Source organism: Cricetulus griseus, chromosome 3 (assembly GCF_003668045.3).
Source record: "Cricetulus griseus strain 17A/GY chromosome 3, alternate assembly CriGri-PICRH-1.0, whole genome shotgun sequence".
NCBI classification, from domain to species: domain Eukaryota; kingdom Metazoa; phylum Chordata; class Mammalia; order Rodentia; family Cricetidae; genus Cricetulus; species Cricetulus griseus.
In genome coordinates, this window is record NC_048596.1 from 277114346 (window position 1) to 277140557 (window position 26212).

A 26212-nucleotide genomic window follows, 5' to 3' on the forward strand; every position below is an offset into this window, starting at 1 on the left:
TATAGGACGTACGGTGACCAAGTCACCCTTCTGTCCTCACTGAGCTAAGTCTGGTGTGAGCTTACATAAGACAGAGACAGACAGCATCGAACCCACAACTACAGATGGTGTTAAATGCTAAAAAGGGGGCTCTGCTTAGAAAGACCTTCGGAAGGCAGGGATCCCTGTACCCTAAGACACAGACGGTGAACACACAAGAGCACACATTTGCTTCCCCGGTCATGGAGTCCACTACTCCCACTGGATTGGAAAAGAAGTGAGAATAAGGGGAGAGTATTCCAGGAAGAGAGAATAGAATATTAAAAAAAAAAGTCCGGAAGTGAGGAAGAAAGTGGCCTTTACAGACCCCTAAGAAGTTCAGTGCAGGATCAGTGAGGTGAACCAAGAAAAAGCACCAACAATACAAGCCTGACAACCTGGTCCCAGCCCTGCGATTCGTGGAGAGAGAAAACCAGGGCCCAAAACTATCCTCTGACCTCCTCACATATTGTGTGGCACACACACACACACAACAACAACAACAACAACAACAACGGCATAAATAAATAAATATTGAAAGAATAAGCTCTAGTCTATCTGAAGCACACATGAGCAAGGGTAAATAGTGAAAGGCCTGGAGATGTGTGCAGGATCTGGCCTACCTGTGTGCTAACAGACCCCAAGTGGAGGTAGCAGAAAAAGCCACCCTAGGAGGTTTCAAGTCGCTGAGGGATGCACCATGTTTGTTTGGAGAGGATCATTGTAGCTACACCAGTTAGGTGGTTTGGGGTCAAAGACAAAGCCTAGAAGCAGATTAGCCAATGAGAAAGTCCCTATAGCAAGCAAGGGAGGGTCTAGTGCCAGATTAAAGGGTCTGACCTTGAAGTCTTTGGGCTCCACATTTAAACTTTGAACTCATCCCTCTCTCAGAACCATAAAAAGCCTCAAAGAACAGTTTCACAGCCTATCAGATATGAGTCCACATTCTAGATTCTACAAGCAAACTAAATGTATACATGTTCCTGTCTGGCAGGCCAAAGACTGCCAAGCAGGACCAGGTGGGCAGAGAATCAATCAAGCAAGGAAGAGAAAAATCTTGAATTATCATACAAGATTCAAGAAGTCTAGAAAAATCAGTGGCTCCTCTTCCAGACAAGTCCAATCCTGTTGCTAAGCAAATAAAGGCATGAGAATGAGAAAGAAGAGGTAGATTAGCATAGGGTCTCTGAAGAGCATGTTTTTGGAGGGAAGAAAGAGCTGTGTTCAAGAGTCCTTGAGCTAGAGAATTCCCCCTTTCTCCTGCTTGAATGGTCTCTGCTGTAATTTAGTCCTGCGCACTAGGTAGAAAGAAAACAGGGAAATGCTTACTCAGTGATCCCGCAAAAGTGCTAAGATGGTGGATTTAACCCTCACCCAGGCTCTAAGATGTGCCTTGCCAACTCAGTGACCAAGACCTGAGGTGTAAGGCCCACTTCAGTTGTTAACTTCACATGGCAAAAAAAAAGTCTACCTGCTCCTTGAATCCTAGCCAGTTCTCCAGCAATTGGTGGTCTGAGCCATTTTACTGCAAAGTCTAACTTCCATCTCCTGGGAAATAAGGATATTTCCTGCCCTGCCTTTATCCCTAGGCTGGGTAGGAACCAAAAAAGGCAATGAGAGTGTGAAGGTTGTGGCTCTGGATTCAGCAATGCCACAGTGAGGGAGATGACCCCAACTTCCAGATCCCCTGGAGCCTCATCCCTCCTCTACCTGCTTAGTTGATAACAGAAGGAAATCCCTGTGTGGCCATAAAGACACTTCACATTCTCCATCACCACTCTCAGACGGCACATGCTATGCTGTGACTGTGACTACTGTGACTGCCACCACCACCACCACCACCACCACCACCATCACCACCATCACCACCATCACCACCACCACACCACCACCACCACCACCACCATCACCACCACCACCATCACCACCACCATCACCACCATCACCACCATCACCACCATCATCACCACCACCACCACCATCACCACCATCATCATCACCATCATCACCACCATTACCACCATCATCATCACCACCATCACCATCACCATCATCACCATCACCATCATCATCATCACCATCTTCATCATCACCATCATCATCATCACCATCATCATCATCATCACCACCATCACCATCATCACCATCATCACCATCACCACCACCACCATCACCACCATCATCATCACCATCACCATCATCACCACCATCACCATCATCACCATCACCACCATCACCATCACACCATCATCATCATCATCATCATCACCATCACCATCATCACCATCATCATCACCATCATCATCACCACCATCATCACCACCACCACCACCATCACCACCATCATCATCACCATCACCATCATCACCATCATCACCATCATCACCACCATCACCATCATCATCACCATCATCACCATCATCACCATCATCACCATCACCATCATCACCATCACCATCACCATCACCACCATCATCATCACCATCATCACCATCATCATCATCACCATCATCACCATCATCACCATCATCATCATCACCATCATCACCATCATCACCATCATCATCATCACCATCACCATCATCACCATCATCACCACCATCACCATCATCACCACCATCACCATCATCACCATCATCACCATCATCACCATCATCACCATCACCACCATCACCATCATCACCATCACCACCATCACCATCATCATCACCATCATCACCACCATCACCACCATCATCATCATCATCATCACCATCACCATCATCACCATCATCACCACCAACACCAGCACCCACCATCACCACCATCATCATCACCATGTGGTGATATATTGTTTGTTATTTAATAAAGCCTGCCTAGGAACTAAAATGAAAAGCCAGCAACACTAGACAGCCTTAGAAGCTAGGCAGTGATGGCACACACCTTTAATCCCAGGACTCGGGAGACTGGGGCAGATGGATCTCTCTGAGTTCAAAGCCACCCAGGGCTACACGGGAGTGAATCAGTCCAAAGGAGAAAGAGAGCTCACGCCTTCAGTCCCAGCACTAGAGGGGTGTATAAGGAAGAAGCAAGGGGTCTCCTGGGGCAATTAGTCTCTAGCCACATTAAGGAGCATTGCAGTCTAGGATTTCGGTCTGAGGCTTGTTGCAGTTTGGAGATGCAATCAGAAGACACAATCACACCTTCCAGCTGAGCATTGGTAGAGGTGAGAAATCTCTACAGCTTGGCTTCTCTCATCCTTCAGCTTGAACCCTAATATCTGTCTCTAGGTTTTTATTATTTGTATTATACTACCATCTGATGGGGAATGTCCTTCTGTGTGTGTTTATCTCATTGGTTGTTGAATAAACCACTGTTGGCCAATAGGGAAGCAAGATAGGTGGGGCTAGGATATGAGGAGGATTCTGGGAAATGTAGTAAAGAGAAGTCGCCATCTGATCCAGGTAGGAAGTGACGTAGCAGGCAGTAACAATATATAAGCAAGAACAAACAGGAAATCGTTCTCTTCTCTTCTCTCTGCTGAGACGATGAACAGGCGAGATGTAGGACGCCAGAGAAGTAAAAGGTCCCTGGACCTTCTCCAGTAAGATAAGTCCACGAGGGAATACTTAGATTGATAAAAATGAGTTAATAATTAAGTCAGAGATACCCTATAAGAAACCATAGCCAATGGCCAACAGCATTGTAACTAATAAAGTCTCTGTGTGTTATTTGGGGGCTGAAGTTGTGGCGGGACCTAGTTGGGCCAAGAAAACCTCACATTACAACCATCATCATCATCATCACCACCACTGCCATTATCATTACCATAATCATGATCACCACCACCGCCATCACCACTGCCACCGTCATCAATGACTCTAACACACTAGGATCCGAAGAATGGAGCCAGGTTATTCCCAAGGTTTTATTTGGGTTGAAAACCCAAATGTGTTTTATTTTAGCCATTATGGTAGGACTAAGACCCCAAGTTCACATACTCCTTAGACCTCAGTTCCTTTAATACCATAAAATGAGGCTTGTTTTCAATGTGTCTAGGTGACACATACATCAAAGACCTCTGAGTAAAAACAGCAGAACACAGAATGCAGGTTAAAGATCACAATAAAAAGAGGTGGCTCAGCAGTTAAAAATATGTGTGGTTCTTGCAAAGAATCCAAGCTCAGTTCCCAGATCCACGTTGGGCAGCTTACGACCGCCTGTAAGTCAGACTCCAGGGAACCACACCTCTGGCCTCTATGGGCACCTGAATTCATGTGTGCATACCCACACCTAGACAAGTCACTTATAAATAACAATAAAGAAATCTCCTTTTAAAGGGAGAGAAGAAAGCTGGCCAGACTGACAGTTGTCATGAGAACTTTGTGTCCCCTGAAGTAGAGATGTGAGGTGTTGGAACGCAGGAGGAAGTCACATGCATTCCATATTCACAACTAAAGGATGGGGAGCACATAGCCCTGCTGGCCTCTACTCAATCTACACTAAAAGCGGTGGCGGCTATGAAGTTACTGACACACTCCATGTCTTTTTGCAGGCAGGATGGATGTAGGTACTCTAGCAAGCACTAGGACCTTTAGTTTACAACACGTCTCCCGTGCTATTGTGGGTGTGGTCAGGGATGTGGATTCCCATTCTGAACCACCATGGAATGTAAAAAATAGCAGCACTGAAGCCTGAATGAAAGACATCCATCACACTCCTCAGTCAAAAAAAAGGTCATTTGTACTTCCTTTTCCTCTGGCCTTGAACACACTGAGAGAAATAGACTCCACAGGAGCCACCTGGGCCTTCTCCTGGTGAATTTATACATTTTAAAGCCAGATCTGATAAGTAGGAACATTTTGCAATGATTTGGTTTTTTTTTTTTTTTTTTTTTTTTTTTTTTTTTTTTTTTTTTTTTTTTTTTTTTTTTTTTTGCCTCTACCAGGTTTTAAGCAGAACCAAGAGGCCTCAAGCACATGCAAGGCTTAGGTAGTGCTGACAGAAGCACAGGCTGGGACAACTGAGGCTCTGAAGGAAATGTGCCAGCAAAAGCACAGAAAGGAAAGTCAGAAAAAATGTCAACAAACAATAAGTAAGAAATGATATGTACTGGAGCATTTAGGTGCATACCCTTTCCAATTGGACTCGTGTGTGTGTGTGTGTGTGTGTGTGTGTGTGTGTGTGTGTGTGTGTGTGTGTGTGTGTGAAGTATTTATGTCTCCTGGGTCTTCAAATTGTTCATGGCTCGGACTGAAGCCATGGCTCAGCAGTTCAGAGTATTTGTTGCTCTTGCAGAAGATTCCAGGTTCAGACTCAGGTTCAGTTCCCAGCACCCACATGGTGACTCACAACCATCCATAACTCCGGTCCCAAGGGATGTGAGCCCTCTCTACCCTCTGTGGGCACCAGGCATGCACAGGGTGCACATACATGCATGCAGATAAAACACTCATATGCACAAAACAGAGAGATCTAATAATAGATTGCCACGTACTTCCTGTCATGGGAATCTAGTCTAACAAAATGATTAGAGGTATAAGTAACGATTAAGATGCAGATTCCCATGGAAACATTAGTTGTAACAGAAAATGCTAGGAAAAACTATAATTTCTAGCAAATAAGGGGATGGATTTTCAGTTAGGATGGAGTCTTATGACGTTATTGAAATTTGGATACAGACATGGCTTCACAGACACAGAACATGTCAAGGATAGATATGAAGTGCTGTTAGCATTCACAGAGCACCTGCTCACAGTGGGTAGTACTTGCTAAGCACAGGCTCTTAACCTCAGATACTGACAAGGAAAAGCAGAGGTTAGGGATGTGTTAAGGTAAGCAATAACACTAAAGAGAAACACAGGCACCTTGAAATCGGAGACAGGGATTTAAGAAAGTTTGGAGGAGCTGGGTGTTGGTGGCTCACGCCTTTAATGCTGGCATTCAGGAGGCAGAGGCAGGCAGATCTCTGTGAGTTCAAGGCCAGCCTGGTCTACAAGAGCTGGTTCCAGAACAGCCTCCAAAGCCACAGAGAAATCCTGTCTCAAAAAAAAAAAAAAGAAAAAGAAAAGAAAAGAAAGTTTGGAGGGGCCATGCAAGACTCCACTAAGAATGGAGAGGAGCTAGGCAGAACAGAAATGGGAAAGAAAATATTTCATATTAGTAGCAATTTTTAAATATTACATAATTTATTAAATCATGGCTATTCAAAGATATATGAACCCATTTATACTGAAAGATAAGTTATACATACACACACACACACACACACATATATATATTATATATATATATATATATATATATATATATATATCTGAAAGAATAGTCAGCTAAATGCTATAGTGCATGGATTTATTTTTTTTAACCTTCTGCTTGCTCCCATTTTCTGGTTTTTCTTTCTGTAGTCAATATGTGCGGAAGGTATTTGGGTGGATGGGGGGAGGGTGAACAAAGGGTGAGGGATGGATGGTAACCAGGTCATGTGAGGGCTTGGGCAGGGAGAACATTAGACCATGTTCAGAACTCTCCATTCTTTCCTCGCTTCAATTACTAGAGGCCAAGATTCGTCCTAGGAGCACGCGCTCCCCCAACTGTTTCCGCTTTCTAAGGCATTTCTCCTACCCACAGGCATGTTTGTTGGAGCCAACGGTTCAATTTATTATATTTATGAGCAGATTCCTCTGTTGATACTGAATTTACAAAACCACACATACAGAGAGTGACTGGCCAAGCTGTGTATTGAAACTGTGGCTGAGTAACTATTGGAGAGAGATAAATCATTCCAAAATAGCTAGTTGCAGGCAAAGGAAAGAAGGAGAAGGAAACAAAGTTCTTGCAGTTAGAGCTTGACGCCACTCTAGAGGATGGCTGAGATTCCCAGATTTCCAGGTTACACGGTAAAAACCCCGCCCTGGCTCCAGGGCTACAGGACACCTGGCGTACTTCAGCCAGTGTACAACTCCAAGCTGAGAGCAACTCCTTCGAGTGATGAGCCCGAGGATGCATGCACCGGGGATTCTCACAGGACAATACCATGGCCCTTCCAGAAAGTTCACTCCTGCCCAACTGTGCACCATAGTAGGGAAAAAATTGGTTCTGCTGGGTAGAAATGTTTGCGTTCACCACTCTCTGCAAACTCAGGCTCGTTCTTCCTCCCTTCACCCATTCACTGTCTCCTGGAGTGGGCAGTGTGGCCTCCGCATTGACAAGACACATCTCCCGGGCACCTGAAGCTCACCATCAAGCAGGTGACACTTCATCCACACATTACCAACATCCTGGTGTCCTGCTATGAGCGTTTAAGATATGGAGACAAACAAGCAAGAGGCCCATCTTCACAAGCAATGAGAAGACAGGTTAAAAAAATAAAAGATGGTTATAGTTTTTTTGTGGGGGTGGTTGGTTGGTTTTGTTTGTTTTTGAGACAGGGTTTCTCTGTGTAACATCCTGGCCATCCTGGCACTCGCTCTGTAGACCAGACTGGCCTTGAACTCACAGAGACCCACCTGCCTCTGCCTCCCAAGTGCTGGTATTAAAGACGTGCGCCACCAACGCCCATCTAGGTTAAGTATTTATAATATGGGAAGGAAAGAGGCTTGGTGTAGAGCTATGACCATGACAGGAAGGGGCTTTCTGAGGGGAACACATGTGCAGGGTGACAACAGCAGTTATATGAGGGCCAGGGTGCAAGTGTTGCAGATACCAGGGCACAGGCCAGAATGTAAGGGGATGGACACCACACTCAGAGCAAGCATGGGCCACGGAGGAAGCATGTGGCAGGGACCCCTGAGCAGGCTTGGTGTCTCACAGATGGCGTCCTGTGACAGCAGTCATCAGAGCACTGTATATGGTACAAGGAAGTGCTCCAGCCTGACAGCTCAGCCACAGGATTCAGGGACTCAGCCCAGGCGTAACATAAGCAAGATCCTTAGGCAAGCCAACTTCTTCCCTGAAAGCTTAGCAAAGGTGCTGGAGTCATGGCAGACATTGGTAGTCCTACTACCATCGCTTCTCCAGATGTCCACACCTTTAGAGAGACTACAGGAGGCCCTGGCTCTCGCCTGGGAAAAATTACCAGAAATGCACAAGACAGACGCACAGGAACAATCCCTTGGGGGAGAGTGCTGGGCAGGCATCAAGAAGCAAGTCCTTACTAGCGGGATGGCCTCTGCCTGAGCCTTCAGCAGGCCCAGTAGACAGTCAGAGGTCTACACTGTCCACAAGCTCCCCACACTGTTCTGCCCCCTGAGGCTCTAACACCACTGCCAATGCACCACGTGTGAGACTTGTACGCCCTTTGATTCTGCCTTTGTTCCCAGTGAAGACCAAAAGATTACATGTCCAGCTGGCCTGGCTGAGGCTTTGTCCTCTCAAGTTCTCCATGTGCAAAGCTCAGAACACAGATGCTCCTTGTAGCAGGCTGCATAACTCTGCCTCTCCTCCCTCCCCCGTCTCTCCCCCACCACACGAGGCCACCCTCAGCATTCTCCCACACCTTAGGCTACTGTGTGCCCTCGCCGTACCTGTGAACATGGCACAGAAGTAAGGGCTGCAGGCCGCCAGGACAACACGGTGGGCTTCTATCTCCACATCTTCTGCCACGATCATCACGTCACACAGCAGCTGCTTACTGTAAGACACCAGTGAGGTGACAGAAAGGGTCACAGCGTGGACACCCACCCCTGCCCCACCCAGGTCACACACTAACATCCGGACTTTCCCATGGCATGAAGAGAGGCCCGGCTATTCCGGGACTTCATTTATCCTCATCACTCTGGTCCCCAAGTTCTGCAGCAGTAAATAAAGACAAGAGCGGCTGAGGACTGACTTCATGCCAAGGAGCATGAGCATGTCACTGAGGTTTGCCAACAGCAACACCAGGTACTAGAAGTTCCCTCTAGAGGCTCCACTCCACATGCAAGACTGGTAAGAAACCAGTCAGACTCGGGTGTTTCTCCTCCCACCCAGATTTAACACCATCACCAAAAGACAGCCTGACACACAGTACTCCCAGAGATCTCAGGCAAGCTCCAATTGCTGCAATCCCTAAGAATCTTGCCTGAGGCAACATAGTACACTTGTATAACACGCATAAAGTCATAGGTTCAATCTTCTCTACTGATATATATATATATATATATATATATATGTATGTATATATGGCATGATATGATATGATATGACATGACATGACATGACATGACATGATATGATATGATATATATGAAACCATTGTCTGGGCCAGGTAGATAGCCCAGCAGGTGAAAGCACTCGGTGTGCAGGAATGAGGATTTGCGTTCATATTCCCCAGCTCCTGCATTTAAAAAGTCAGGTGTGACTGTGAGCATGCCTGTAACTCCAGAGCCTGTGAGTTGGGATGAAGAAAGGAAGATCACTAGGACTTGCTGCCAATCTAACGCCAGGTTCAGTGACAGACCCTATCCCAAAAGATACAGAAACAGAGATAGGGTGATTGACAAAGTACAACACGTGATGTCCTCCTCTGCCCTCTGAATACAGTCTCATGCACACACACACACACACACACACACACACACACACACACACACTCACTCACACTCACTCACACTCACACACACTCACACACACACTCACTCACACTCACTCACACTCACACACACACTCACTCACACTCACTCACACTCACACACACTCACACTCACACACACTCACACTCACACTCACACACACTCACACTCACACACACACTCACACACACTCACACACACATACACACTCACACACACTCACACTCACACACACTCACACTCACACACACACTCACACACACACACACTCACACTCACACACACACTCACACACACACACACACACACACACACACACACACACACACGCACACACACCAGAATCTTGCAACTATCTTTTTACGTGGCTGTCACTACCACATTAAAAGGACTTAGCATAGTTAATCTTGTACCCTGAACACTAGGTTACATACCTGCTACATAGTGGGCCCGACATGTTTTCAGACAAGCAAATATATGAAATGAATCAATCCACACTCATCAATGGGAAATTGATAACCAGGCTTGATGGCACACGCCTGTAATTCCAGGTACTCAGGAGCCTGAGGCAGGAGGATCTCAATTTCAAGGCTATAGAGTAAGTTCAAGGATAACCCAGGCAACTTAGTGAGACCCTGTCTCAAAACAAAAGGTAAAATAGGCCTTCGGGTATAGGTCAGTAGAGCAATGCCTGCTAATATATGTAAGATTTGAGGTGAGTGGTGATGGGTGATGGGGGTTGTCCTTCTGTGTATGTTTCTCTTATTGGTTGATGAATAAAACACTGATTGGTCAGTAACCAGGCAGAAAGTATAGGCGGGGCTACTAGACGAGGAGAATCTGGGAGAGGATGCAGGGAGGAGCCACCAGGGAGACGCCATGTAGCCGACAAATGAGTAACAAGTTAGGACGTTCTCCGGTAAGCCAAGACCATGTGGAAATACATAGATTAATAAAAACTGGTTAAGAGAGAGCTAGCTAGTAAGAAGCCCAAGCCATTGGCCAAACAGTTGGTAATTAATATAAGCCTCTGTGTGTTTATTTTGGTCTAACTGGCTGTGGGACCATGCAGAAAAGGAAACTTTGTCTATAGCTGGATTCCCAGCACCCTAAAAAAAGACCCAAAAAATGGATACTAGAGCACCTTAAGGTGCTACAAGACCTTGCCAATCCCAAAACTTTTCCATCAGCCTTCCAAGTTCTTACCTCACCTATCACTAATGTAATAATAGCAATTGCTGAGTGAGCAGTGCCAAGTTCTTGTCTAAGCACCCCCCCACCCCCAGACACGATTTCAATTAATCCTCTCTACAGCTAACTCACAGAAGTAAGGCTAAGTGCTATGCCTTCATCCTGCAATGAGGGAACTGAGGCCCGGGGAAATCAATATGTTTCTCAAAGGCACACGAGAAAGTGGAGATGGGATTTTAAGGCAAGTAAGGGAATCCCCCAGCTCCTTCCATGATACCCTGATCACCACTAGTCACTTCCTTAAAGTGCTAGCAACAGGGTGAGAGGCAAGAAGACAAGAGCACCTCAGTTTTCTCATGTCTGGCTTCTGTCTGAAGATGCTGGATCAATGGGTCTGTCATGGCTGACAGACCGGAAGAGAAGTTATGCATTTGCTGTCTCCAAAGCAGTACATTTGGCCATTGTTCACTAATGCATTGTCTCAGCTTCTCTCGGAGAAACAGAATCAAAGAGCCTGAGACAGCAGGAACTTCAAGTGCTCTCACTGGCCTTGGACAGCATTTGTCCTCTGAAACCCAAAGAAGGGAAGTGATGCCCAAATCAAAAGGCCGGATCCTGAACACAGCTCTCTAGACTGTAAATACAGGTTTTCTCCAAGGTATCCCCAGGCTTTATCACTGGCTGGCACTTAGGGTAAGAAAAGACAAGGGATAGAGTGCCAGTAGAGGGGCTTCTGGGACAAGTAAGGCCTCTGGGAACTAAGCAGTCAAGACCATTAGGACCTATTCTGTAGCAGACAGCACAAAAGGGGACAGAACCAACTCTGCCCTAACTAGCCACAAGAACATGAGCAAATGCATCTCCACCATTTTCTTGACTGCCTTAGCTGGGACAAACATTGTGGGGCCCAGTTTTGAGGCCACTTTGGGTAAAACAGTGAGACTGTTGTCTAAAAATAGACATAAAAAAATGGGAAAGAACCAACCCCCCCCCCGAAAAGAATATACTAACATAAAAACAGCTATTGTGATGCTATCTCACTTGTCAACTTGATGAGACCTAGGATTTCCTGGGAGATGGCTGTAGGCATGCCTATAGAGTAGTAACTTGATTGGGTTAACTGAGATGGAAAATCCTGTCCACTGTGAGCGACACCATTCCCTAGGCTGGGATTCTGAACTGCATAAGAAGGAAAAAATGAACTGATCACCGGCCATCATTGTTTCTGATTTTTGACGGTAGGTACAGTGTCATCTGCTTCAAGCTCCTGAAGCTGTGACTTCCCCACACTGACGGGCTGTAACCTCAGACTGTGAACTTTTACCCTTTAAGTTGCCTTTACTGGAGTATTTTATCATAGCAACAGGAATAGTAACAAAGATAGCTATACAGATCAACAGAAAAGAGTTAGAAGCCTATAAAATAATGGGCTTTGTTACTTTTTAATGTATTTTTATGACATTTATGGTCAGTTAACTTATGAGAGGGTGCAAGTTTGTGTAGATGTACATGTGTGTGCAGGGACACACACGTGTTCACATTGATGTGGAGGCCTGAGGTCAATGTCAGGTGTCTTCTTCAGTCATTTTCCACCTTATTTTTGAAGTTCATTACATTTATGCATTTTTCTGGTGGGCGGGGCATGCCATGGCAGGCATGTATGTACATGTGAAGGTCATGTCACGGCAAGCCTGTGTGTACATGAGAAGGTCATGCCATGGCAAGCATGTATGTACATGAGAAGGTCATGCCATGGCAAGCATGTGTGCACATGGAGGTCAAAGAACAACTGGTTGGAATCAGTTCTCTCCTTCCACCACATGGGTCCCAAAGATCAAACCCAGGCCATCAAATTTGACAAGAGCTGCTACCCACTGAGACACCTTGTGAGCTCTCCAACTCCTTTTTGAGACAGGGTCACTTACTGAAGCTGGAACTCACCACCCATTGGCTAGGCTGCCTCGCTCCAGGGGTCTGTCTCTGTCTCCATCTCCCAACCCCACCCTCAATACTGGGTCAACAGACAAAATCTGCTGCAGCTGGCTTTCCCTGGGTGCTGGAGAGCTGAGCTCAGATCCCTGTGCCTGGCAAGCCCTTTACCCAGCCAGCCACCTCCCCAGTCCCTTAGTCAACTTTTACAAGTGCACCATGACCAGATGATAACAGTGACATAACAGTCTTTTCAACAAATAGTGACAGGATATCTGGATATTAGTAGAATGGAGTTGGAACGCTCCCTCACACCATATATAAAAACTACTTCAAAGTAAACCAAACATCTAAGTGTAAGAGTCAGAAATACCAGCCTATTAGAAGGGAAATCATGGCTCAAATAAAGCAACAGCCTTAAAGCTATCAAACCAAAACTATGAACAACAACATCTGCACTTTAAAGGACATCATTGGAAAAATACAGATTTCCAACTCATAGAATGTTTTTTTTTTTTTTGGCAAAACATTCATATGAAAACTGACATACATCCAGAATATGAAACTAACTCAAACTTACACCTGAATAACCAATAGGGAAATAAACTAATTTAAAAAGGGATTTCAAAACATACCTTCCTAAATAAGACACTGAAGTGGCCATTAATCGCAGGACACAATGCTCATAACTGTCACAGAAATTCCAAGTCCTCAGCTGTCACCTCGGACCCACTGCAATACCTACGAACAAAGTCATATCTACCAACAAATATTAGGGAGAAACTGGAGAACTTGGAAAAGAGCAATCCCACTCCTACATCCAACCCAACATATGAAGACACACATCACACAGACACCCGTGCTGTCTGCGAAGTTAACAAATGGCAAGCAGTGCTCATTATAGACAAAGGCCAGGATGAAACACTATTGTCCAAAAGAAAAGGAATAAAATACTTAGTTGCATTACAACACAGATAAACTGCAAATCGTTGCATAAGGCAGTGTGACCCACATACCTAGAATTGCAGCACTTAGGAGATAGAGGCAAGACAACCAGGATTTCAGTCTAGCCTGGGCTACAAGAGTCAAAAACTCAAAAATAGGATGGGGAGATGGCTTAGTGGGTAAAGTTTTCTGCCTTAGAAGCAGGTCCTAGGTCTCCAAAACCCACATTACAAAATAAATTAGAAAAGGAAAACAAAGCTAGGTGTGAGGACACACACTTGTAATCCCAAGAAAACCTCTCTGGGGCCGACTGGCCAGCTAGCCTAGCCTCCTAGGTGAGCTCCAGGGCACTGAGACCCTGAATTTAAAGAAGTTGGATGGTACCTGAGGAAAGGCACCTGAAGTTGTCTTTTGGCCTCTGAGTGCACGCGCACACACACACACACACACGCACACGCACACGCACACGCACACGCACACGCACACGCACACGCACACGCACACGCACACGCACACGCACACGCACACACGCACACGCACACGCACACGCACACGCACACGCATGCACACACACACACAAATAATAGTAATAATAATTTTTGTTTGTTTTGTTTTTTGAGACAGGGTTTCTCTGTGGCTTTGGAGACTGTCCTGGAACTAGCTCTTGTAGGCCAGGTTGGTCTTGAACTCACAGAGATCCACCTGCCTCTGCCTCCCGAGTACTGGGACTAAAGGCGTGCGCCACCACTGCCCTGCTAAATAATAGTAATTTTTAAGAGGACATAGAACTGTTTGTAGCAATGGAGATGGTGGTGAAAACCACCCAGGGGCTGGGGCGCAGCTCAGTGAAAGGATGCATCCTTAGCAAGCACAAGCAACCTCCCCCAGAGAGGGAGAGAGAGCCCTCAACGCTGGCTGGTTGCTCCGTGCTTCCTGCTCTCCCATCTCAGGCCTGGTCAGCGTGTGCTATTCTGGAAAGAACTAAGTCTCCGCTACCTTCTGGTCTCTAGATCAGGAGCCAGAGTCACCGGAGCTCTGCCACCCAAAAGCAAGCGACACAGTTAGAGCCAAGCACTGACAGGCAAAGGAGGAGCAAGGCTGAGTGGTTGCCATGCCAACCACTCATTCTCCCCCCGCCCCAGAGATAAAAAGAATAGGAAACTCAGGAGTTGTGTGATTCATAAATTGCAAAGAGCATGTGTGCTTGAACTAAAATAGCTCAAAAGTGAGGGAGGCAATGTGGAGACAATGTCAGACACAAGCCGGGGCCCTGGGTACTCCCGAGCAGCTCGTTAGCATCACCTCAGCAGAGCAAAGTCTGCCTACCCGCTCTCCACTAAAATCCCAATAAAGTCACCCGTATCAGTAACACAGCCGCGCAGGCCAGGCCTTACCCATCTACTCTACTTTTCGAAGACAGCCTTTGAATACCTTGGGACCTGATGTTGCCTCTCAATACCACAAGAACACAAGCTTCCCCGAGGGGCAAAGCTTGGATTATCTTACCCACTGCCCTACATCTGCAACCAAACACAGTGCTACTGTTTGTCAAACTTTCAGTGACAGAAGGCTCATGGGCCAGACCTTAGCAGAAGCTAATGCATCATTACCACTGTCTTCCAGGTTGCTGAATCCACTCTCTTTCCAGGAACTGATCTTATAGACACAATCACCATGGTGCACATGTATTTAATAAATACACCACGTGTGCTGTCACTGTTCTGGGCACTTTATTCACTAACACTCTTAACAACCCAGCAAGACTGGTATTATTATTATTATTATTATTAGCCTCTGTTTGACAAAAGTGAGATCAGGGAGATTGAGTTGCCCCCAGCCACATGGTCAGTATGTCCTAAAACCAATACTGGTACCAGAGTCTGTGCTTGTGAGAGGGACAGGTTGATAGAAAGTAACTGCTGAGAGTGGGGTTTTACATGAGTCATTAGGAAATAGCAATATCCCTCAGCAGGAAACTGGCTTTTATTTTAAATATGCCGAAAGTGGACACTACCTATCCATTTGATTGACGTTAAGAATAGTGACACAGGAAAAAAAAAATTGTTCAAGGACAGAACTAAGAGAGAAGTCAGGTCTGTAAATATACTAAAGAAGATGAAGTGATCCCCTGCAGCCCAGCAACAGGTCACCAACAAACACATATGTGGCTTTAAAACAATTAACCTTACTTTTCTTTTATGTATATGAGTGTTGCAACCAGATGAAAGTCTGTGTACAGTGTGCGTGCGGTGCCTGTAGAAGTCAGAAGAGGGTGTCAGGCACCCTGAAACTGGAATTACAGGTGGTTGTGAGCAGTTGTATGGGTGCTTGGATTTGAACCCTGGTCCTCTGCAAGAACAGCCAGTGCTCTAAACCACTGAGCCATCGCTATATTTGATTTTTTGATCATTCACATCTTCTAAATGTTTCAGAGAGGAACACGAAGACAGAGGGCAGAAGCAACTCATGCGTAAACCTGAACTAAAAACTTCAAATATAAACAGAAGGTGGTCTGTTTGAACAAAGCAGGAAGGGAAAGGACAATCTTACTCATTTAAATCTCAGTGAAGGACTGTGGCGCTCAGACCGGTGTTTTCCCAAACACTAGCCTGAGCCTCAGCCAAGCATGTGTGGAAAATGCTCAGTCTGGCTCAGCAGAGCTTTGACACAGCCTATGTACATGTCAGGCCTGAGGACAAGACTCTGTTTTCCCAGTGTCTAGAAGGAGCTAGCATTCATCCCTTGGATGTCCGCAGTGCTGAACCCTAAAAGGGGAAGGAACAGTACGACTCCTGGGCAGTTAGACCCAAGTCAAGAAGACACTCGTGGAGAAAGACACGAAATCCAGGAACCAACAGGGCACCAGGGTGACTTCAAAATATAAAAAGAAGGGGTGTAGAAGCTGGGGTTGAGGTGGGAAAATCTGGAAGTCCATTTGTGCAGCTGCCTTCCCAAGCCAGACTCGGTCAAAGAATGGTAGAGAGAAGCTACACAATGCATGCCACCTGACACCTCTCCTCTGCCACTGTGTGTCAGTGTTCAATTATTCCAATATCGATTCTCAGGGTTATCCACAGACCTGCTCTAACCACGGATGAGTACTTCCTGTGATTAATCACTGAAATGTAGATATTAAATAATTATAAAGGGAGAGATTTCAGTTTCACTGAAAAGAGTAGATCAAGAGTGGGCCAGGAAGCCAGAATCCAGTAGGTGGTCTGTCCCAACTTCTCAGCCCCTGACGAAGCTCACCCTTCAGGGTCTGTCTGAAAGGATGCTGGAAGGGGGAAAGTACCTTCGCAGCTCATTCATGACCTTGAAGGCCTTCCCCATGTGGGCAGGGTTGACGGTGACTGTCCTCTGGCTCTGCTCTTCATCCTGGGCCTGCACCGTGGGCTGAGGGCTCAGCTTGACACTGTGAGCAGAAGAGGGAGGGAAAGAGAGATCTCGAATTAGCAAGGGCAGTCATACATCTCCCACGAGTAGATGGACTTAAGCCACCCACAAGGGGCGTCTCCATCAGCCTGTTGTCTTCACCCAAGGCAGCAGTGGAGGACATACATAGTACAGCACTTCTGCAGGACCTTCCAGTGCACAGGGCTTTTCTCTGCGGGAAGCCAGGCTCCAGCTCAGGTTCTCCCATCGGGCACTGGACTCTGTGAACAGAGGCCTTTACCCTCACTGTTCCCTCCCACCCTCCCTCCCTCCCCAAAAAGGGGGTGGTGTAAGTGCTCTAACACTCACTATATGGGGATATTGGTCCACTTAGCAGTTAGTGGGAGCTAATATGTGACAGGTGTTTATTTCACTTCTGGGAAACATGGTGGTAAACAAAGGCCAGTCCCTCCCATCACAAAATTCAGAGCTCGGCGAAGCAGAAAACCATGTAACAGTCAAACATCATTTTTTTAAAGATTTAATTACTCGATGGGCATTGGTGGCGCACACCTTTAATCCCAGAACTGGGGAGGCAGAGGCAGGCAGATCTCTGTGAGTTCAAGGCCAGCCTGGTCTCCAGTGTGAGTACCAGGATAGGCTCCAAAGCCACAGAGAAACCCTGTCTCGAAAAACCAAAAAAAAAAAAAAAAAAAAGATTTATTTACTCGTGTATTTTATGTATATGAGTGTTCTGTCTTCATGCACACCAGAAGAAGGAATCTGATTCCACTACAGATGGTTGTGAGCCACCATGTGATGGCTGGGAATCAAACTCAGATCCTCTGCAAGAGCAGCCAATGCTCTTAATCTCTGAGCCATCTCTGAGCCCCCAAACATCATGTTTTAAACATTACAATTCCATAGGAGCTACAGCAGTACAAGAGATCAATTCAGTGATGCTGGAGTAGAGAAAACTGCCTGAAGGCAGAGGCCTGACAGAGGAACATAGAGTAGCCAGTAACTTAGAAAAGCAACTGTGACCCAGACAACAGCAACAGCAGGCACAATGACCAAAGGGGAAAACACCAAGTGTGTTCTAAGTGCTGGTGGCTCAGGGAAATGAGGCCATGGGAGGAAATGTTAGAGGAATCATCCTCCTGGACCAGGGGGAGGGCAGGAATGGGTTTTAAACAGAAAGCAAATAAACACTTCTATAATCTAAAAAACCACAATGGCTGGAGTTTAGAGAACAGGGACTTGCCTGTGAAAGCTTTTGGGAAACCATAAATCCATAGCAGGACAGGTGATGGGGCTGGAGAGATGGCTCAGCAGTTAAGAGCACTGGCTGCTCTTGCAGAGGACCTGAGTTCAATTCCCAGTGTCCACATGGTGGCTCACAACTGTAACTGCAGTTCTAGAGGATCTGAGCCTGCTTCTGGCCTCCACAGTCACCATGAACACAGACACATGGTGCCCACTATGCATCCAAGCAAAACACCCATCTACATAAAACAAAGTAAAAGTATGAATTTTAAAAACAAAAATAGGAGTCTGTGGTGATTGTGGGAAACAGACTGTATGACCTGTGTGAACAGCTGCAACCAATACCTGGTGGGGGAGGTCCTTCTGCATATGTTCATCTTATTGGTTGTTGAATAAAGTACTGTTTGGCCAATGAGACAGCAAGTTAGGCAGGACTAGGAGTCGAGGAGGATTCTGGGAAATGTAGTAAAAGGAAGTCTTGTGATACAGGCAGGAAATGACATAGCAGGCAGACTCATATACAAGCAAGGGCAAGAAGGAAGTCATCCCTTTTCTCTTCCTCCTGGTCTCTGCTCTGGAGTCGCCATGTGATCCACTGTCAAGAGAGGGCGCCAGTGGGAGGTGTCCTCAATAAGATAAGTCTTATAAAATATATAGATTTATGATAATTAAGACTGAGCTAGTGGATGAGAAATCCTAGTTATTGTCCAAGCAGCATTTGTACCTAATATAAGTCTCTATGTGTTACTTGGGACCTTAACGTGGCAGCAGACGAAACCTGGGTGGCCTAGCAGAAAGAGCCCACATGATGGCAGGGCTTTGGCGGAAAGACTTATTGTTACAAATACCCATTGTCTCAACACTGCTTGCACTAGAATGTGTTGCAATGTCATGGGACTAGGGAGGAGGGGTCAAAAGAGTGACCAAGGAAGGGCATGCTCCTGAGACAGGAACTCTAAGGTCAAACCCAGAACCTTGAAGGGAACCACTCAGGCCAGACACCACTCTGTGAGCAGGAAAACAGAAATGTTCCCATTTGTGTGGAGTTGGGGGCCTGCAGTTTACCCCAGCTCTCAGACCTCCAATGTGGTCCTTAGATTTCCCCTGTCAAGCATCCTCCATCTGTTGCCACCTCACCTTGCAGGCTGTTGGGGACAAAGATGCTTTTAAAGAGGATGTGCCAAGCCCTGGGACTCTTCAGAGAGTTCACACTGGAATTGTCTCTATTTGAAATGCCAGACCCACGGTTTGTCTGACCATCGCAGACCCCTCCTTTAGCTCCTCCCTTCCCCACCTCCCTCCCCTCCCCTCCCTTCACTTGAGCATGCCAGAGAGATCTGGGGCTGTTTGGAGTCCTTGCACAAGGAAACCAACTGAACAGAGGAAGATAAATACCAAGATGCACAAAGATTATTAGAATTAGTATTCGAGCATGTTTTTAAAAATCCCAAAGGGCTGGAGAGATGGCTCTGTGGTTAGGGCTGCTCTTTTGGAGGACCCTGGTTTGAGTCCCTGCCATGAGGCAGCCACCTGAAACTTCATTCCCAGGAGATCTGACACCCTCTTCAAGCCAGAAAACGTGGCCAGAGAGAGGAAGCGCCAGGCAAAGACAAAAAGTTTGCCGATACATCCTATTTCCTGGTAAAAGTGGAATTTTTTACTTTGATATGCAATCTCATCATTTATGAGACCCTGAATGGCATGTCACAGTGCCAAAAGGAAAATTCCCAGTGGGTTCTATTTATTGATTCTCAGTTTTCCCATTCCCGGTCATGCCACCTTAGTTCACAAGGCTTCCCGTGCATAGTGCTCTGTTTGTGTCTCTCTAGCCAATTGTGGAGGTCAGTTTACACAAATGCATTGTTTCTGTAGCTTCATAATGTCTAATTTCCGATAGTTGAGTCCTCAAGCCTTTGACTGTTCTTGAGAAATCACCTGTATATTCTATCTGGTCCCTTTATTCTTTCTACAAATCAGCTTGTCAAGTTCCATGGGAAACCCTGATAGGCCTGTGGTAGAGACAGCATTGAATTTATACATCAATTTAGATTGAACCAACACTTCTTTTAAGTTATTTCTCCTTTTCCATGAACATGGGAGATCTTCTATTTACTTACATGTAGTCCTTTAAATTTTTTATTTGTGTGTGGGGGGGGTGCCTGAGTGTACATATGTGCACCACATGCATGCAGAAGCCCACAGAGTCCATAAGAGGACTTCAGATCCACAGAACCAGTCTTACAGTTAGTTATGAGCTGCTATGTGGGTGCTGGGAACTGAACCTCAGGCCCCTGCCAGAGCAGTAAACGCCCTTAACCCCTGAGCCGTCTTTCCAACCCCGTAGGTACTTTTCTTTTTACCTTGTTTTTATTGAGCTATGCATTTTCCCAACTCCCCTTCCCTTCTTCCCTCTCCCTTTCCACCCTCACCCCTGCCCCTCACGCTCCCAATTTACTCAGGAGATCATGTCTGTTTTTCCTTCTTAGGTGGATCCATGCATGTCTCTCTTAGGGTCCTCTTTGTTACCTAGGTTCTCTGGGGTTGTGGCTTATAGGCTGGTTGTCATTTGCCTTATGTCTAACATCCAATTATGAGTCAGTACATATTATATTTGCAAATCTGGGTCTTAGTTACCTCACTCAGGTGTTTGTTTGTTTGTTTTCTTGGTTTTTTGAGACAGGGTTTTCTCTGTGTGTAGCTCTAACTGTCCTGGAACTCACTCTATAGACCAGGCTGGCTTCAAACTCACAGAGATCTGCCTGCCTCTGCCTTCTGTGTGCTGGGATTAAAGGTGTGTGCCACCAATGCCCAGCCTCTGTGGGTCCTTTCTAATCTCACTCATATATATATATATATATATATATATATATATATATATATATATATATTTCTAAATATCTTATACACATTTTGTTAGATTTTACCCTAAGTATATTACAGTTTTTCTTATTATTTTATGATAGAAATTGTCCTTTTTAGCTGGGTGGTGGTGGCGCACACCTTTAGTCCCAGAGCTTGGGAGGCAGAGGCAGGCGGATCTCTGTGAGTTTGAAGCCAGCCTGGTCTACAGAATGAGTTCCAGGACAGCCAGGGCTACACAGAGAAACCCTGTCTCAAGAAAGAAGAGAGAGAGAGGGAGAGAGAGAGAGAGAGAGAGAGAGAGAGAGAGAGAGAGAGAGAGGAAATTGTCCGTTTGTTGTAGAATATTATTTTAACTAAGCAAAGATGTGTTACACTTTTTGATGCTGCAGAGTGTTACTTTAACCATGTAAAGGTGCGTTACATTTGTTTATGCTACATTTGTTTAATTTTGTAAAGATGTGTTGCAACTGATTCACCTTGCTTGCTTACAGCACCTGGCTGGTCTAGTAAAGAGCTGAACAGCCAATATCTAGGCAGGAGAGGGATAGGTAGGGCTGGTGGGCAGAGAGAAATCTAGGCTAGAGAAGGAAGGGAAGAGAAGGAGAGGAGGAGGAGGAAAGAACAAGGGAGACACCCAGAGCCAGAAGTCAGGCAGCCATCAGCCAGCCAGACATAGAGACATCAAGAAAAGTTAATTTAGGTTAAAAGAACTAGCCAGAAACAAGCCTAAGCTAGGCCAAGATTCAAAACTAATCAGTCTGTGTCATGATTTGGGAGCTGGTTGGTGGCCCAAAAGAAAAAGCCTTTTTAAGATATATTTTCTGGTTGTTGCAATTTATGAAATAAAATTACATTTACAAATTGATCTTCTAGCCAGCCTCCATACCAGATGATCTCATTGTATCAAATCATTTGCCATTAATTCAATGTTCTTTGCAGATAAACTTTATAGTATTAGTATATAATGTCAGAGATAATATTCCCAGTCTGTGTGTGTGTGTATGTGTGTGTGTGTGTGTGTGTATCTGTGTGTGTGTGTGTATCTGTGTGTGTGTGTGCGTGTGTGTCTGTGTGTGTGTGTATCTGTGTGAGTGTCTGTGTGTGAGTGTGTGTGTGTGTATCTGTGTGTGTGTATCTGTGGTGTGTGAGTATGTGTGTATCTGTGTGTGTGTATCTGTGTGAGTGTGTGTGTGTGTGTGTGTATCTGTGTGAGTGTGTTTGTGAGTGTGTGTGTGTATCTGTGTGAGTGTGTATAGGTGTGTGTGTATCTGTGTGAGTCTGTGTGTGTATATGTGTGTGTGTATGTATTTGTGTGAGTGTGTGTGTGTGTGTATCTGTGTGAGTGTGTGTGTGAGTGTGTGAGTATCTGTGTGTGTGAGTGTGTGTGTATCTGTGTGTGTATCTATGTGAGTGTGTGTGAGTGTGTGTGTATCTGTGTGAGTGTGTGTGTGAGTGTGTATGTATCTGTGTGTGTGTGTATCTGTGTGAGTGTGTGTGTGTGTGTGTGTGTGTGTGTGTTTGTATTATGATCTTCCTGCCTCAACTCCCTGAGTGGCTGTGCCACTAAGCCTAGCTTCTATTTTTTTAAATTACTTTAGGCTTAGGGGTATTTTGTCTGCAGTGTGTCTGTGTACCACAAGTGTGTACCTGGTACCTGTGGAGACCAGAAGAGAGCATCTCGATTCCCAGACCTGGAGTTACAAATGTTTGTGAACCACCACACAGGTGCTGGAACCAAAACCCAGATTCTCTGGAAGAGCAGCCAGTGCTTTTAATTGCTGAGCCGTCTTTCCAGCCTCTTGAGGTTTTTTTTTTTTTTTTTTTTCTAAACCAGTTAGAATACATAATTCTAATCATCTTTATGCATCTCTTTACTGAAAGAAACTTTGCACGGGCTAAGATGTTAAATTAACACCCAAGAGATAGAGCAATCGTGAATATTCCTGACATAATCCCGACTTCAAAGATTGCATATGCTAATTATAGGATTCTGCTAAATGTATTATAGAGTTAAGGAGACTCCCAAATTGGGTATGGTGGCACATGTTCTTAATCCCATCATATGCTGAAGCAGGAAGATTGTGAGTTCAAGGTCATCCTGGGCTATACAGTCAAACTCGGAAGGAAAGAGAAGAGGACAGTGATGGGGTGGGGAGAAGAGCAGATGGGGAGGGGGAGAGAGAGGAGAGAGAGAGGGGAAGGAGAGAGGGGAGGGAGAGAGGGGAGGGAGAGAGGGGAGGGAGAGAGGGGAAGGAGAGAGGAGAGAGAGGGGAAGGAGAGAGGGGAAGGAGAGAGGGGAGGGAGAGAGGGGAGGGAGAGAGGGGAGGGAGAGAGGGGAAGGAATGGAAAGGGAACAGAGGGGGAAAAAAGGGGAGGGGAGGGAAAGACTTGTTTATTTTTAGTCTTTTAAATAGTATTTATACTGCATTGTACCGAATGCTCTTACATATATAATAAAATGATGACTTGTAGATATTCCTTCTCACCTGTCAATGTGGAAACACCAGGATAAGACCTAATATGGAGCAAATCGAGAAACCACTGAGGGTCCTAGACAGGGAACTCATACATTAGAACTCAGGACAGCTGTTAGCTCCACCTCACAAACATACGAAGGGTTAGACCAAAGGGAGATACTGGAGAACCTGACACGGTGTTCTCTGCGGTTGCTGCTTCGCTTCCCCGCCTTCCAGGACTGTCCAGCAGTAACCCCTGAGCCTGTTACTGCAGCACTGTTCACAAGGGCGCCTCCAACACGGTCGCCTATAACGTCCACCAAGTGGAACTCACACTGGGGCCTCCCTGAAAGGACAACGACTGCCCACGTGCCCTGCCCACCCTGACACAGGCTAGTCTTGACACCACAAGCACTCCAGGCTGCTGTCTCCTCATGCCCTACAATAGGTCTATGAAGACACAACCAATCCAAGGTTCTCAAAGATGCAAGCTTCTTGGTGACTTCACCATTGTTCATCTCAGAGACGTTTACAATCCAACGTGGGACCCGCAGCAAGGAGCAGGGCAGGTTCAGAGTCCCAGACTTTCTGTGCTGCAGCTTATACTTTCAGCAAATGGTGCAGCATTTACAAAAGTGTACACACACACACACACATAAACACATGCATGCACACACACATACACATGTACGCACACACAAATGCACACATGGACACACACACACACACACACACACACACACACACACAGTATCTCAGCCTAGGATACAGGCCCAGTTACTAGACCCTGTCATTTTTTCCCGTAGGTCTTTCTCCCAGATATGATAGTTCATCAACCAACAGACCAACAGCACTGCAGCATTCTGTGTCTCGACCCCTAAACAAGGCTGGTGGACCCTCTCCTCTCATCTATGAAACATAGGCCACGCTGAGTGCTGCTGCGGCTCTCTCATCCAGGGTCAGACTTCCCAACCCACTTGTCGGCCTTCCAGGATTTATGAACTGGCAAGGGGCACCCAGCCTATTAAATTTCCTCTGTAATCAGTTTGTCTGTGCCCTTCTTAGTGGACCTGAAGCTCTGGCTGCTGATTAATGGAACGTTCATCTACACCCCAATGTCCAGGGTTTCGTGACACTGAATCAGACCATACTTAAGAGTAAATCAGGTAACCAGCCATGAATGTACTCAAAAGAGATAGTCACCTACACTGCTTTCCATTTGAGCTTCAGCAGATTTACAACACACCAGATTAATCCACTTGAGCAAATGCCTAAAGATCTGTCTCAACAGTTTCACACGCTGTCCCACTGACTAGTCATACTTGTGTGAACCAACACTGATGCCAGGCTGTAATGATTCCTTCAGCCCAAGTGGAAAAAACGCCAAGAACCAGACCTGGACAGATGGCTTGGGGTAAAGAACACTTGCTGCTCTTCCAGAGGACTGGAGTTGTGTTCCCAGCACCCACATTGGGCAGCTCACAACCTCTTGCCTCCAGCTCCGGGGAATTTGATACCCTCTTCTGGTACAGCAGAAAGCATGTGCACGCACGAATACACACACACACACACATAAAGAAGAAAATAAAAACATTAAAAAAAAAAAGACTAGGAACCTATCAACAGCTCACAGGAAGTGTTACAATTTGGCTCACTGTATATGCTTCTCCCAGGTGTCTGCTGACTCCATTCAAAAAGTCAGACTAGGACATCGAGCCTCAGAAAGGGCCAGACACGGCTATCCTTCCTTCTTGAGCAGTTTGTTTGGTTTTGTTGTTGTTTTGAACCGTTACACTGTCCCCTCCCACCTGACATCCTCTTTTCAAGGCTTCCTGCATACCACACACCACTGCCAAAGTGCTCTTCTGAAAGGTGAGTGGGGCCCGTCACATCCTCACCACCCGCAGGACTCTCTACAGTGGCCAGCTGCTCTCCGTATCTACTAGCCATGTAAGACTATGTTTCCAAAACTGCTTGCTATAAAGAAAAAGTCTCAACAGTCCTCACCCTAAGTCACCACTCTTCTCGGAACTGAGCCTGAGCTGCCAACCTGACCTTCCTTACTCCAACGTTTACTGTTGTGTACCAAGTGGATGGACGGCCAGCTGTAGACAGAATGCCTCTCCCTTTCCCGGTACCACAACCTGAATGTCTGTCCTGTGAGGACCAAGTCTGCTCTGCCTCCTCTAGGCAGCCTTGGGATACTTCAGCCCCAACTGTTCTGTTCCCTGAATTCCTATTGGATTCCTAACCTGTGACCCAACCAGGACGTAGAACGTGGCTGTGTTTAATTGCTTTTCATTTACTTATCTGGCCATCTTCCCCTCACACCAGAGTCAACACATTGGCGGGTAGGAACCATGTGTCACAGACTGTTGTAACAGGGCCTCAGGCATTAGCACAACTGACCCCATGATGGAGGTGCCATTCAGGTCATAAAACTTGGCATGTAGATGGCACCACCTGCCAAAAAACGAAAACCACAGCCTAATCTGTCAAAGTTGTAGTTGTGGGAAAGTCTCTAAATGTACTTACCTTGCTTTGAGCTTCTGCAGTTAGATCCACTTCTGGCTAACCGCTCTTGGTAACTGAAGTGTGAAAACCCAGGATATGATTTTTGTGCTTAAAAGCTCACACTGA

The 26212-nt window shown here is 46.0% G+C and overlaps 1 protein-coding gene across 1 annotated transcript in view; it reads right to left on the reverse strand.

Moving 5' to 3' along the window:
- The window catches only part of LOC100753683 (kelch-like protein 3), a 114637-nt gene that overhangs the window by 76329 nt on the left and 12096 nt on the right, over positions 1–26212 (reverse strand). Inside the window, exons 2-3 of the mRNA XM_027409730.2 lie at positions 16909–17028; positions 8523–8629 (exon numbers count right to left, since the gene is read on the reverse strand). Of these exons, the coding sequence (XP_027265531.1) occupies positions 8523–8629; positions 16909–17028 (227 nt within the window). The remainder of the gene's footprint in view (positions 1–8522; positions 8630–16908; positions 17029–26212) is intronic.